The sequence below is a fragment of the Anopheles coluzzii genome, chromosome 2, assembly GCF_943734685.1.
Source record: "Anopheles coluzzii chromosome 2, AcolN3, whole genome shotgun sequence".
NCBI lineage: Eukaryota > Metazoa > Arthropoda > Insecta > Diptera > Culicidae > Anopheles > Anopheles coluzzii.
In genome coordinates this window covers 105522127-105534058 of record NC_064670.1, presented here as the reverse complement: position 1 = coordinate 105534058, position 11932 = coordinate 105522127, and the positions used below count along the sequence as shown (strand labels likewise).

Here is an 11932-nt window from a genome sequence, read left to right as displayed (position 1 = left end):
GTAAAAACCCCTCACCACACTAAAATGTTCACCATCGTCTCAATCTCATCCTGGTGGATTGGGGCAAAAACTTGCGCATTTGCCAAAAATAAAATTTCATTCCATTTGGCACAAACAAAAACAACGGGCACTGCCACACACACACATACACATCCACTTACATGTCTACATTTAAATAAACACGCGCGTAACCTAACCCTGCCGGACGTCATGTGATGGCGGTGGATGCGCTACAACGAAATATCAAACTTTGCTACGAACGGACGAACGACATGTGTTGCGCGAACCTGCGCGAACAGCTACAAGAAGACCGTCGTGTTTGACCCGTGCAAGAGCGAAACCTACCGTGCGCTGCAGGAAGGAACTGGCGAAGGTTTGCAGGAGGTGCCGAACCCGATTCAGCCGAAAACCTTCGCCCCGAACCGTTTAGTGCCTGGAAAGGTAGGACTATGTGATCTTTCATCAAGTTGGATGCAATCAGATGTAATCAAGAATTTGTTTGGATTTACTGTGTGCTTCATCAATGATAGATGATCATTTAATCAGAATGTAAGATGAAGGATGAAGAAGAAACTCGTAACTCTTTCAAATATCTAAGCAACCAATAAAATGTATCATTCGGATTCTTGCGACATTTTGAGGGATCTATCGAATTAACCATCATCAACTTTGTTACTCTTCTCTCCCTTTCTTCCCCAGAAGCCTAACGCCAATCACCCTGCACCTCAGCCAGAGTTCGCGTACCGGGTCAACTCGATGGGCGAGCCGAACGAAAAGATCCACCAGAGTGGATCCTTCAAACGTTTGATGCTGCACGTCATGAGCGAAATGGACTAATGCGGCTCTCATCGTGCAAATATGAGCGTCCAAAACGGTTGGAGCGCTGAACAACCACATAAACAAACAAAAAATGTTTTACTTCACATCCACACACCGACACACACACACATCCTCTCATATTTATTAGATTGCTCTCATCGAAGTGACATTAAAAGCACTTCAAAACGAACCCTTATCGTGTAGCCCACGTCGTTCCCATCCACACAAAACACACGGCGCTCTTGATCGAGTAAAGATCGAGCATCGTAGCTTGATGAGAAGCAAGACAAACATAATCTTTTTTTTTGTTTTGTTTCTCTGTTAGATCTTAATCCTCACCCTTTCCCATGCCCATCGCCCCAAACTGTGAAACTGCGCGAATGTTTTGTAAATAAGCAGTGCTTCTCCAATGCCCCAATATCACCTTTAGAAATCGAATTCTTTTTATTTATTTGTTCTATCCATCCTCATCATCCCTGGGGCTCGGTTTTGGTCCCTCAATGTTTTCCCCCCTCACAATAGCACCCCCCACCCATCTAGTTGACCACCGCCCAGCGTGTGTTTGCTGTAAGCAAATTTGCATATTTAATTATTTATCTATTTATCAAACCGTACAGTTACGCGATTTGTATATTCTACTGAACCTTTTATTAAAGATAATCCCCGCAGGCTCACTGAACGTTTGAGCAGTAAATTGCGAAACGAGTGTATGTTCTAGTCAACGATCGTTTATGTGTTGCAGCAAGGCCCAATCTACCGAAGGCAGTACGTTTCGAGGGGCCGCCACGTAACCGTTCACAAAAGCAGTAGCTACATTTTTTGTTTTGTATACAATTTATCAAATATATTACTACCGTTCGCAAGGCAGAAACTAAGAGTATGGAGGAAAAGAATTTTTCGAGTGTTTGATAAAACCTATCGTATGTTCAGAACACACATCGACTAGGGGAGTGTACTAGCGTTGTTGTACGTTTGATTTTGTTGTACTACAATGTATGAAACACATTTGAAGGTACACATGCATTGCAGTGGATAGGGAAGTCCACACATACATACACGCACACATTCACTCAAACACATACTCATGAGAGAGAGAGAAAAAAACAAGAGAAGATAGTTTAGCACGGCTTTCAACGAGATATATCTATTTATTACCATTTATGTACACAGTGATATCACATATCGATGAACGAAAATGCAGAATAAAGATGAAATTAATGATAAAATTTTCTTAAGAGTACCACATTGTAGTATAAGAACAATAAATAGGAAAGAAAGTTTATTTACTAATTTGCTTGTGTCGTCTTCTACGCTTTGATCACACTCTGGGTTTTTGTTAATTGATCGAACATTTGCTGAAGATAAAAAATGTTTTAAATCGTGTTTGAATGGTTGCAGCTTTACCAATCGAATTACTTAAAACACTTTTTAAACGCTCTTCTGTGGGCTGTGGTTTGAGTTGAAACGTTCCCCTTTCAAAATCAACCTCTAGCGACATCTTGCACTACTGGCCTACAGATGGCGCTAGTGGTATGCGCTATGCAGGGGTAAGCAGACCCATTCTATTTGAGCAAACAGTACCGATATCCTATCAAAGCTTTGAATTAAAAGATTTTAGTGATAATATTAAATGAGATGATTAAGTTTTACATAAAAACTGTAACATTCAATATGAAACTTTAATAAGTTACGACATTTGAAATAAATTATTTTAAATAGGTGTGTTAAAAGTTTCACAAAATAATATAAAAACATTAAAAAAAGAAAAAAAATAGTTTGTAATCCAAATGCTTTTATCAATAAAAAAATAATTTCATGAAAGTTAATAGATCATCTTATTTGAGTAATACGTGCTTACTCTTGTGTAGCATCCTCAGTCATCAGTGGTAATATATCCATAAGTATAGAAATTAAGTAGAGATATTAAAATTAAATAACAATATCACATTTATCTGATTAGGCACTATGACTACCAACCAATATTACAGATTTAGATACAATATTTTGATAATAACACAACAGCATTTCAATTAAAATGACTTTAAGACACTCTTTCTATGGCCTCGATACCAGTGCTAAACCATTTTCACAATACATAACAAATACATGTAACAAGAATAGTAATAAACGTACCTTCTTGAAATCATGCAATACAATCTTTCAATCATCAGCAGTTTTACTATCCGCTTATAGACAACAGCTGACAACAATCTACTATGAGTCTTTGACAAAAATCCCTCCCGGTCACACGATTGTTTTAGCTATACAAAAGAGTCTACTAATAGACATATGAGTCATGAAGATCATATCTAAAAAGTGCGAAGGGATTAAAGCATACTAAACACATCTCAACAAGATTTGATTCTCAGCAATATCCTCGCAATAATATGTCATCGTTTTTGGTTTTGTTTATAATCATAACATATCGCAGTGAACTGAACGCCCCTTTTGTCTGATGCAACTGAGCCAATCGACGAAACCACGCGGAAATCTCTTACTTAGTAAACAAAACCCCGTCACGGAAACAGCGCGCAACAGCACGCATTTAATTGTGTTTTGCATGCGATCGATAACGGCTTGCGTACATTTTGTTCAATGAAAATACATCCACCGACATCTCAAAATCGCGCTGCCCAAACGCAACAGCAACAATCACAATCCGGAGGAAGTTCCCCCCAATAGCTCCGTAGACAAAAGGGCACAATGACTGCATGCAACGCATAAAATGCAACCAGCCGCAGCCAGGTCTTATCCGTTCCCACACGATTGTATTCCGATCAGCGGAAAAGGGGGGTGTGTGATTTTTGCGCTGCAAAGGTGCATCTAGTAAGACATCAGGGCGTTCTTACTAGTTCCGACTAGATTCCGACGCACTGATAGTCTAATTGATTGTACCCATTTCCCGCCCGACCTAAGCCGCCGGTAGGCACCGCAATCTTTCACCTATAAAAGCTACCGATTCTACCGACCTGGAGCATCAGTGTTCGATTGAACGATCTTCGCAAGCAACGGTTTTCCAGTTACCCTCCAAAGCTACAACTCAAACAGTGAACTCAACATGAAACTCACGCTCGTTTTCCTGCTGTTCGCGCTGGTGTGTGCCGCGTACGCCCAAACCGATGCCGCCAAGGACGCGGCAAAGGATGCTACGGACAAGGTGAAGGATAAGGCTGCTCTGCCGGATGCGCCCAAGCTGGACAAGGATGCAGTGACGACGCCCGATCCAAAGGACGCCGCCAAGAAGGTGGAAGATGTGGCCGGCAAGGCGAAAGATCAGGCCGCCGAAGTGGGCAAGAAGCTGACCGACGCATTCAAGCTGTAAAGAACGACGTGCGGCAAAGATAGCTGCAACGATAACGTGGGAGTTTTATCGCTTCCCGCGCGCAACGCGAAACACACTCACATTTGACACAGTCCAATAAAAGTGGTGCTTGAGAGCAAAGAAGAAAACAAAAACCAACTTCATGCCACAGTAAGAACCTCCAAGATATGTTTATTCACACAAACTGTCCGAAAATTGACCCCGTTTCGTGCGAGAAAGTCAGACGGCGGGTGGACGACTTATCGCCACAGTTAGAACGTTTTGCGGTTTACACCATCACTGATAGTGATTGTGCGGGCCAAGTCCTAATCAGCCCGAAACCTTGCGGTCGTACTGAATTCACTATAAAATGCACCCGTACGAAGATGGCAAGCTGTCAGTCAGCGTTTGAGTTCTGCCTCAGCAAACTCTAGCAAAATATACACTTAGTGGTGATAAAAAAAAAACTAACAGCTCCTGCAGTTCTGCTTCTAGTGCTTCGGTTCATTATCTCGCCGGCATATCGTGCAAAGTACCGCCGCCACCATGACGGATGCAAACAATATCTTGGCCCTGTTGCAGCGCCCTCTGGAACCGACCTTCCTGCCGAAGGATGACGGTAAGACGGTCATCGACTTGCCGGACGAGTTCCTTACCGACCGGTACCGGCCGATTGGGGCCGAGCTGCAGTCCCGCTTCTCCAGCGACGCCGAGCAGCGCATCCCGGTGCGATCGGTCGCGATGCCGGATCTGTCCTTTGCCAATGGAATCGATCGCCGTGGTGCCTTTTCGCTGTTTGCGCCGAAGCATCGGGATGCCGCCGCCGCCCTGATCAATCTGTTCCTGCAGCAGCCCGACTTTGCGACGCTGATGAGTGTGGCCACGTACTGCCGCGATCGGCTCAACCCGGTGCTGTTCCAGTACAGCTTGGCGGTGGCCGTGCAGCATCGCGAAGACACCAAGGACGTTAACATCCCGTCGATCGTGTCGCTCTTCCCGGATCAGTTCGTTGATCCAGCCGTTTTCCCCAAGCTGCGCGAGGAAGGTGCTGCGGTGCAGCAGGAGAACCGGGTATGTATCGGAGGAGGGCTCCTCTGTGTGCGGGCTTTTGGGGAATCTTTATTGATTTTCGATTGAACCAACCAGATGGTGATTGACATCCCACCGAACTATACCGCCTCGGACCGGGAGGATGAGCAGCGGATGGCGTACTTCCGCGAGGATATCGGTGTCAACATGCACCACTGGCACTGGCATCTGGTATACCCGGGCGATGGACCGGATGAGGTCGTGCGCAAGGATCGGCGCGGCGAGCTGTTCTTCTACATGCACAGCCAGCTGATTGCGCGCTACAATGCGGATCGGTTCTGCGCCAAGCTGAAGAAGGTGCGCAATCTGACCAACTACCGCGAGCCGATCGTGGAAGGCTACTACCCGAAGATGATCCGCAGCTCGAACAACCGGTCGTACCCGGCACGGGCCGCCAACACGACGCTGCAGGACGTCGATCGCGTCGACAACGGAACGACCGTATCGGTGAACGATCTCGAGCGGTGGCGCGATCGCATCCACGAGGCGATTGACCAGGGCTTCGTGCTGGACAAGAGTGGTAACCGCATCATGCTGGACGAGCAGCGCGGCATCGACATCCTCGGCGATGTGGTGGAAGCGTCCAGCCTGACGCCGAACGCTCAGCTGTATGGCAGTCTGCACAACATGGGCCACAACGTGATCGCGTACGTGCACGATCCGGACTACCGCTACCTGGAGGATTACGGCGTGATGGGCGACGTGACGACGGCGATGCGCGATCCGATTTTCTACCGCTGGCACGGCATGATCGACGGCATCTTCCGCCGGCACAAGGAGCTGCTGACGCCGTACACGGCCGAGCAGCTGGGCAACCCGGGTGTCACCGTCAACTCGGTCGGCGTGCAGCTGTCCCGGCCGAACACGCCCGCCAACGTGCTGCTCACGTACTGGCAGCGATCGCAGGTCGATCTGGCGGCTGGGTTGGACTTTGGTCCGAAGGGTAACGTGTTCGCGTCGTTCACCCATCTGCAGCACGCACCGTTCTCGTTCCGCGTGGAGGTGAACAATGAGTCGGGTGCGGTGCGCAAGGGAACGCTGCGTATCTGGCTTGCACCGAAGTCGGACGAGCGCGGCACTGCGCTGACATTCCGCGAGCAGCGTCGGTACTTTATCGAGATGGACACATCGACAGTGACGCGTAAGTGCAGGGCGTTTTGAGTAATTTGAGTAGTTTAGTAGTGGAAGCTTGAAATTGGAACTGCTCGATTCCGATTCCAGAGTCGATTCTGGAGCCGGTTCTCGAGACGACTTCGATTCCGAAATCAGAATCGATTCGGAGATCGCAATCGGCTCAGGAATTGTAATTAGAATTGGTTCCAGAATTTAAATTGGCTCCCGAAGAAGAATCAGTTCCGGAGTCTCCATGCGAATGGGCCGTTTGCAAGCTTTTATTCTCATGAAGATGCTAAAACGGATTCTGATTCCGAAAACGACTGTGCTTTCGGAACTGTTTTGGATTCCCAAGTTGATTCCGATACCAGAGCCGATTTCGATTCTGGAGCCAATTCTGGAGGCGGTTCTTGAACCGATTCCTATTCTGGAACCAATTCCGATACCGATTCTGCAACCGTTTTCGATACTGATTCTGGAACCGATGGAGATGCAGCCGGAGCCAATGCAGATTCCGGAAACGATTCCGATTTCGATTGCATAGTCGATTCCAATTCTGGAGATGATTGCGATTCCGATTCCAGATTCGATTCCAATTCTGGAGCCAATTCTTAAACTATCCGGAACCGATTCTAGAATAACTTCGAAGCTAGTTGGAATCCATTCCAAAAGCTTCATTTTTCCTATCACTAGCTTTGAGTGTCGTTTAATATTTTCTCACGGATTCCCTTTACTTTCACAGTGAACCCGGGCATGAACACGATCGTGCGCCGTTCGGACCAATCGAGCGTTACCATCCCGTACGAGCGCACGTTCCGTGCGATCGGCACCAAGTCCGCCCCGACCGACAAAGATGCGCTGGCTCAGTTCCGCTTCTGCGGTTGCGGCTGGCCCCAGCACATGCTCGTCCCGAAGGGTTCACCCGAAGGCGTCCAGTTCGATCTGTTTGCGATGGTGACCGATTTCGAGCAGGACTCCGTCGCCCAAGAGCTTGACCCGTATGTACCCGCTTCAGCCAGTGCTCTGTAGAGTGTTGAACGGCATTCATGACTCATTCTTTCGTCTACCCACAGTAACGCACCATGCAGCGATGCCCACTCGTTCTGCGGACTGCGCGACAAGAAGTACCCGGACCGTCGGGCCATGGGCTATCCGTTCGATCGTCGCACCGCGGACACGGTTGCCACGCTGGCTGACTTTGTCACCCCGAACTCGAACATGAAGACGGCCACGGTGCAGGTGAAGTTCAACAACACCGTGATTGCGCGCACCTAAAAAGCTTGACATTTTTATGCCCTACTATTGGAAAGATAACAGATAACAGCGAATAAAACACAACACTCATAATCTCAACCTTTCTTCAGCATAAACGATGTACTTGGTAGCATTTTATTTCAAAAACAATGTGAAACATTTTGTCTCACATCATCTATCCCATCGTGGGTGTGCAAGATTCCGTTACCGTAACGGTTACGCGTGTCGTCGCTGTGTTGGTCAGCGTTATCGTGGAGGTAGAGCTTACCGGCACGGTGACCACAGTCGAGAAGAGCGCGGTAGAGGTGGTAGTTTGCGGTGGAAGTGTTAGGGTGGAAGTTTCGGTGATCGATACGGTAGCGGTTGACGTTGGAAGGGTTGCCGTTACCGGTACGGTGGAGGTGATAAGCGAAAGGGTGGCCTGTGTGTTTGGTGGTAGGGTGACCGTTTCGGTAAGACTAACCACCACCGTTAGGGTGTCCGTTTCGGTGCTACTTATAGTTGTTGTCGATGGATCAAGTGTAGATGTCGTTGGGAGACAAATAGATGCCTGTCCTACCGAATTTACTAGCACGGGATGGTGTTGATGAAGATGGTGTTGGCTGTGCAGCAAATGGGGATGGGTTGGCTGTGCGGCGAGCAGTACAAACAGCAAAAGTACAGTCGTTTTGGACATTATTTTGCAGCGAGGTGTCATTTTGCGCGACACACGATATTCACCAGTGCGTTGTCAATTCTGAACTGATCATACACAACAAGGCACAACAAGTTCTGAAGCACCGATACCGGTGACCTTTCTGTTGACTCTTCTTGTGGCAGGTTTTTTGGGAGTATCTCATTAACGGCAAACGAGGTGACGAATGCATTCTTTCGGACTTTCCGTTCGAGTTTTAACCATTAGCGAGGCAAGAATGCAAAACAGATGTAATTTCTTGTAAATAATTGATAGCAAAAATCGTTTTAAAGACCAAATTAAACATGTTCTAAATCTTGTTCTAAAATATTGGAACACAATCTTCAATAAAAAACCAACATTTATATTACACACAACTTGGCAACATTCTTTAGGTGGATACAAACAAGCGTTACTTCATTTGTTCTGAATTTAAGAACCTGAACCTACTTCAACATCGCTTGGATTTATGACCTGGTTAAACAACTTTCCAGATTGTTTCGTCTCTTTTGGCCAAAACTCGAAAGTCCCAAAAGCCAAGCCCTCTTTAGTACCCTTTCACTGCTTAAGCCATCCACATCTGCTCATCATCCGTACTTTGTACATCTACGCAAGATGAACTTCGTATTAAGAAAGGTATTTTTGCATTAAAATGTGTACTGGTAACGACAACCTACACCAACAAAATCTTCTAATCTTTCAGCCACTACTCCCGCTAATGCTACTCTTCCTACAAAATATACACCCAGGATGCACATCGCACTACTCCCATCACCACGGCCACTATTCCCATTATCACACATTTTACCAAACGACCACGCTAACCTGCCTGCAAACGGTAACGCAGCCCACCATCACGCAAACCGTTCCGGTAACAAACTTTGCAACCGTCACCAATACCGCACGCACTTACACCCTTGTCACACCGACCCCAGTGATGCTTACGGAAATGTCCACCCTCACACTAACGTCCACCGTATTAACCATCACACCGAGCACGACCATTACCAGCACTGGTACGAACATCGTCACTTCAACACCGCCGCTCGTATCAACTGTCACCAGCAGCACCAGCACCATTCTCTTCTCGACCACGATGGTTGTGCGGCAAACGATCACCATCACCTCCACGAGCACGATCATTTCGACCAGAACATCCAGACTTCCAATGTGTAATTAGTGGACTTCGGATTTGGTTGCTCCCGGGACTTGTTTAGTGACATTTCACCTGTGTGCGGTCTGTGTGCGTACGATGAGGGTAATAAAATTCTTATTATCATCCCGGGGAGCTGACAGCGTCTTCCCTTTCTGCAGTTGCATTCTTTTAAGGGTACGGAGCTTTTTTTGTCATAAATCATAGCCCATTTGATGTCATATCTTTAACTTGACGTCATTTATAGCTTATTGTTGTGTGGGATTGCTGAGCAACTTGTGCTTGTAGGACAGCAAGCAGTTGATTTGTTGTTGTTCTTGCAATATTCCAGTTAAAAAATAGATTATTCAAATTCTCCACAGCTTAAGAGATGTTTTGGAACAGCAAAAAGTCCCAATTAACTAACAACTATTGTATAATAAACATGCATTAAAGTTTATCAAATAATTGTTTGGTTGTTTCTGGAAATTACTTTGGATCCATCTCATGATTAAAAAGCCGAGAAGCTTATAACAATCCTTGGAAAACGACACAAAACAACAAGAGAAACCCCTTTATTATCACTCCATCATATTGCATTTTTGGTTATTTAGTAACACTAAGAATCTGATATCCCAGGGCATGGGGCCGCTTTCAGAATTTCTCTTTTCAAGCAAACGCAATTTAGCATTCTTTTACCTTTTGTTCTATCGAGGTTCTTCAGAAGTAACCTGTTAACTGCAGCAATAATGCGTATACATCTATGCAATAATGTAAAATTCCCATCTAGTATCTCAAACTTTACCTACACACAACATCAGCATACAAGTGTTCTTAGAACGGTTCAGTTGTTAGACGCTCGACGGCACGGAACAACCTTCAACAACCTGATCGCATGGCTTACGGTTGGAGCATCTCCCCGAATCCAATGAGATGATTAGAACGTGCGCGTTGCCTATCGTACGCCTGGCCATGCATGTGGCGCAGAAGAGCAAAGGGTAGCTCGCAAACTCCGAACCGAGCGCTTACCGAAAAACCTCAACACGTAAAAAGCGACCGCCACACAACCGTACACGCGTGATGTCAAACAGCATCAGCACCCGGAGCAAATAATCAAACATTTTCGCATAAAATTATCACCTTCCTCTCACTCTCACACAAACACAACCCCTTTCTTCCCTCCAGGTCGTGATTTCGGATTGCTCGAACAGGTTTCTTTTTTTTTTTTTTTGCTGCTGCTTTGGTAGGCGTGAAAGATGCGTCCGAAACGGAACACTACTATGCTGAAGATGTGGAGTATACATGCACGGTGATGTCAACGTGGCGGAGTGAAGCGTTTAATGATAAACGATAATGATGGTGGAGCGCTTCCGAGCGTGCGTGGTACCGTCTACTTCTGGTTCTAATGAGCCAGAGCCTAGGACGGTGGTTCATCTCTTGTTTTCATGTTTTTGCTACAGCAGCACACACACTCCCATGTGAGCAACTTTTTATGCTGTCAAACTTCAAACTCCTTGCCTCAAGGATGCTGAATGCCATCGCGCCGATCGAAAACGATTAATTTTATATTTTAAAAACCAAAATAAACCGATTGAAACAATCTGTGCTATCGTGCTGGGAGGAATTTCTATCTTTGTTCTTCCTGAACACACACACACACACACAAAAAGAACTAAAAATTGCACTTGCTACAACCGGTGCAGAGGATTGTGTCATTCTCGTGTCCATAAAAGAACTCGCAAGTTTCTGCCCAACCATCTGACTCACAAACTGCACAACCCACCCCTTCGATCGTGCATGGTTTATCACTAATGATGATATATGACAATCAAGCGTCGCGACAACATCTCTGTCTCACACATAATCATGCGAACTTTAACCTTTGCCGGTAGAGAACAGCATGAGAAATTCGATTTGTATTGCTTCATTTTTTGCTAGCGTATCATCTTTGAAGTTAATTATATTTTCGGCATGCCTTCCTTCCCGCACAACATTATTAATGATCAATAAGAATGCCGAACAATGGCAGTGATGAGAGCAAACTGTTCTTCGCCGTGGGATAAAACAATAAAACGCAAATCTTAATTTGACCATTAGCTATCAAATTTTATGTTCATTTCATCACCAGCGAACCCACAACAACGACGAACCAGCATTTGCATACGAGTCCACGTCCTTACCGTTACGGCACACTAGGCGCGATCTGCAGACGCCGAACCAATGATCCAGTTCTGGGTGCAGAAATAGAACGCCAGCGCTGTACGGTTTCGCATTCTGAAGCTTATTTTAAAATCACACTCCGTCCAAATATATCCGAGCGCTTGACCACCAACACCAAGCATACGGAATGTGATCGCTCACACAACATTCACTCCAGCATCGCTTCTTCGCTGAAGATCCTTGTGCGAGTTAGTGTATTATATTTCCTTCTCAAACCGCATGTTCTTCCCATTTCTGATCGGCCCGTCCCATCCACTCAAGCACGATCACGGTCGGTCGAGGTTGCCGATCGAGTTAAAATTATACGAACGCTCAAAACTGGACAACGGGT

General features: G+C 46.1%; 4 protein-coding genes across 8 annotated transcripts in view; 3 read left to right on the top strand and 1 right to left on the bottom strand.

Moving 5' to 3' along the window:
* Positions 1–2049, top strand: part of LOC120947982 (PDZ and LIM domain protein 3) — a 33294-nt gene extending 31245 nt beyond the window's left edge. For all 5 annotated transcript variants that reach the window (XM_040363909.2, XM_040363913.2, XM_040363910.2 and 2 more), the window contains 2 exons: positions 300–441; positions 700–2049. In XM_040363909.2, the coding sequence (XP_040219843.2) occupies positions 300–441; positions 700–837 (280 nt within the window). In that variant the 3' untranslated portion in view covers positions 838–2049. The remainder of the gene's footprint in view (positions 1–299; positions 442–699) is intronic.
* Positions 2050–3779: 1730 nt separating this feature from the next.
* Positions 3780–4298, top strand: LOC120947985 (uncharacterized). Its single transcript, XM_040363915.2, has one exon. It carries the CDS (start codon positions 3878–3880, stop codon positions 4139–4141), a length of 264 nt encoding a protein of 87 aa, XP_040219849.2. The 5' UTR covers positions 3780–3877; the 3' UTR covers positions 4142–4298.
* Positions 4299–4519: 221 nt separating this feature from the next.
* Positions 4520–7692, top strand: LOC120947981 (phenoloxidase 8-like). Its single transcript, XM_040363906.2, has 4 exons — positions 4520–5191; positions 5267–6350; positions 7065–7320; positions 7396–7692. The coding sequence occupies exons 1-4, from the start codon at positions 4667–4669 to the stop codon at positions 7595–7597; spliced, it is 2067 nt and encodes a 688-aa protein (XP_040219840.2). The 5' UTR covers positions 4520–4666; the 3' UTR covers positions 7598–7692.
* A 59-nt stretch (positions 7693–7751) lies between these two features.
* LOC125908426 (uncharacterized) lies at positions 7752–9392 on the bottom strand. Its single transcript, XM_049611179.1, has 2 exons — positions 9195–9392; positions 7752–8204 (listed from the first exon to the last, which is right to left on the bottom strand). Exons 1-2 carry the CDS (start codon positions 9390–9392, stop codon positions 7752–7754), a joined length of 651 nt encoding a protein of 216 aa, XP_049467136.1.
* Between the last annotated feature and the right edge of the window lie 2540 nt (positions 9393–11932).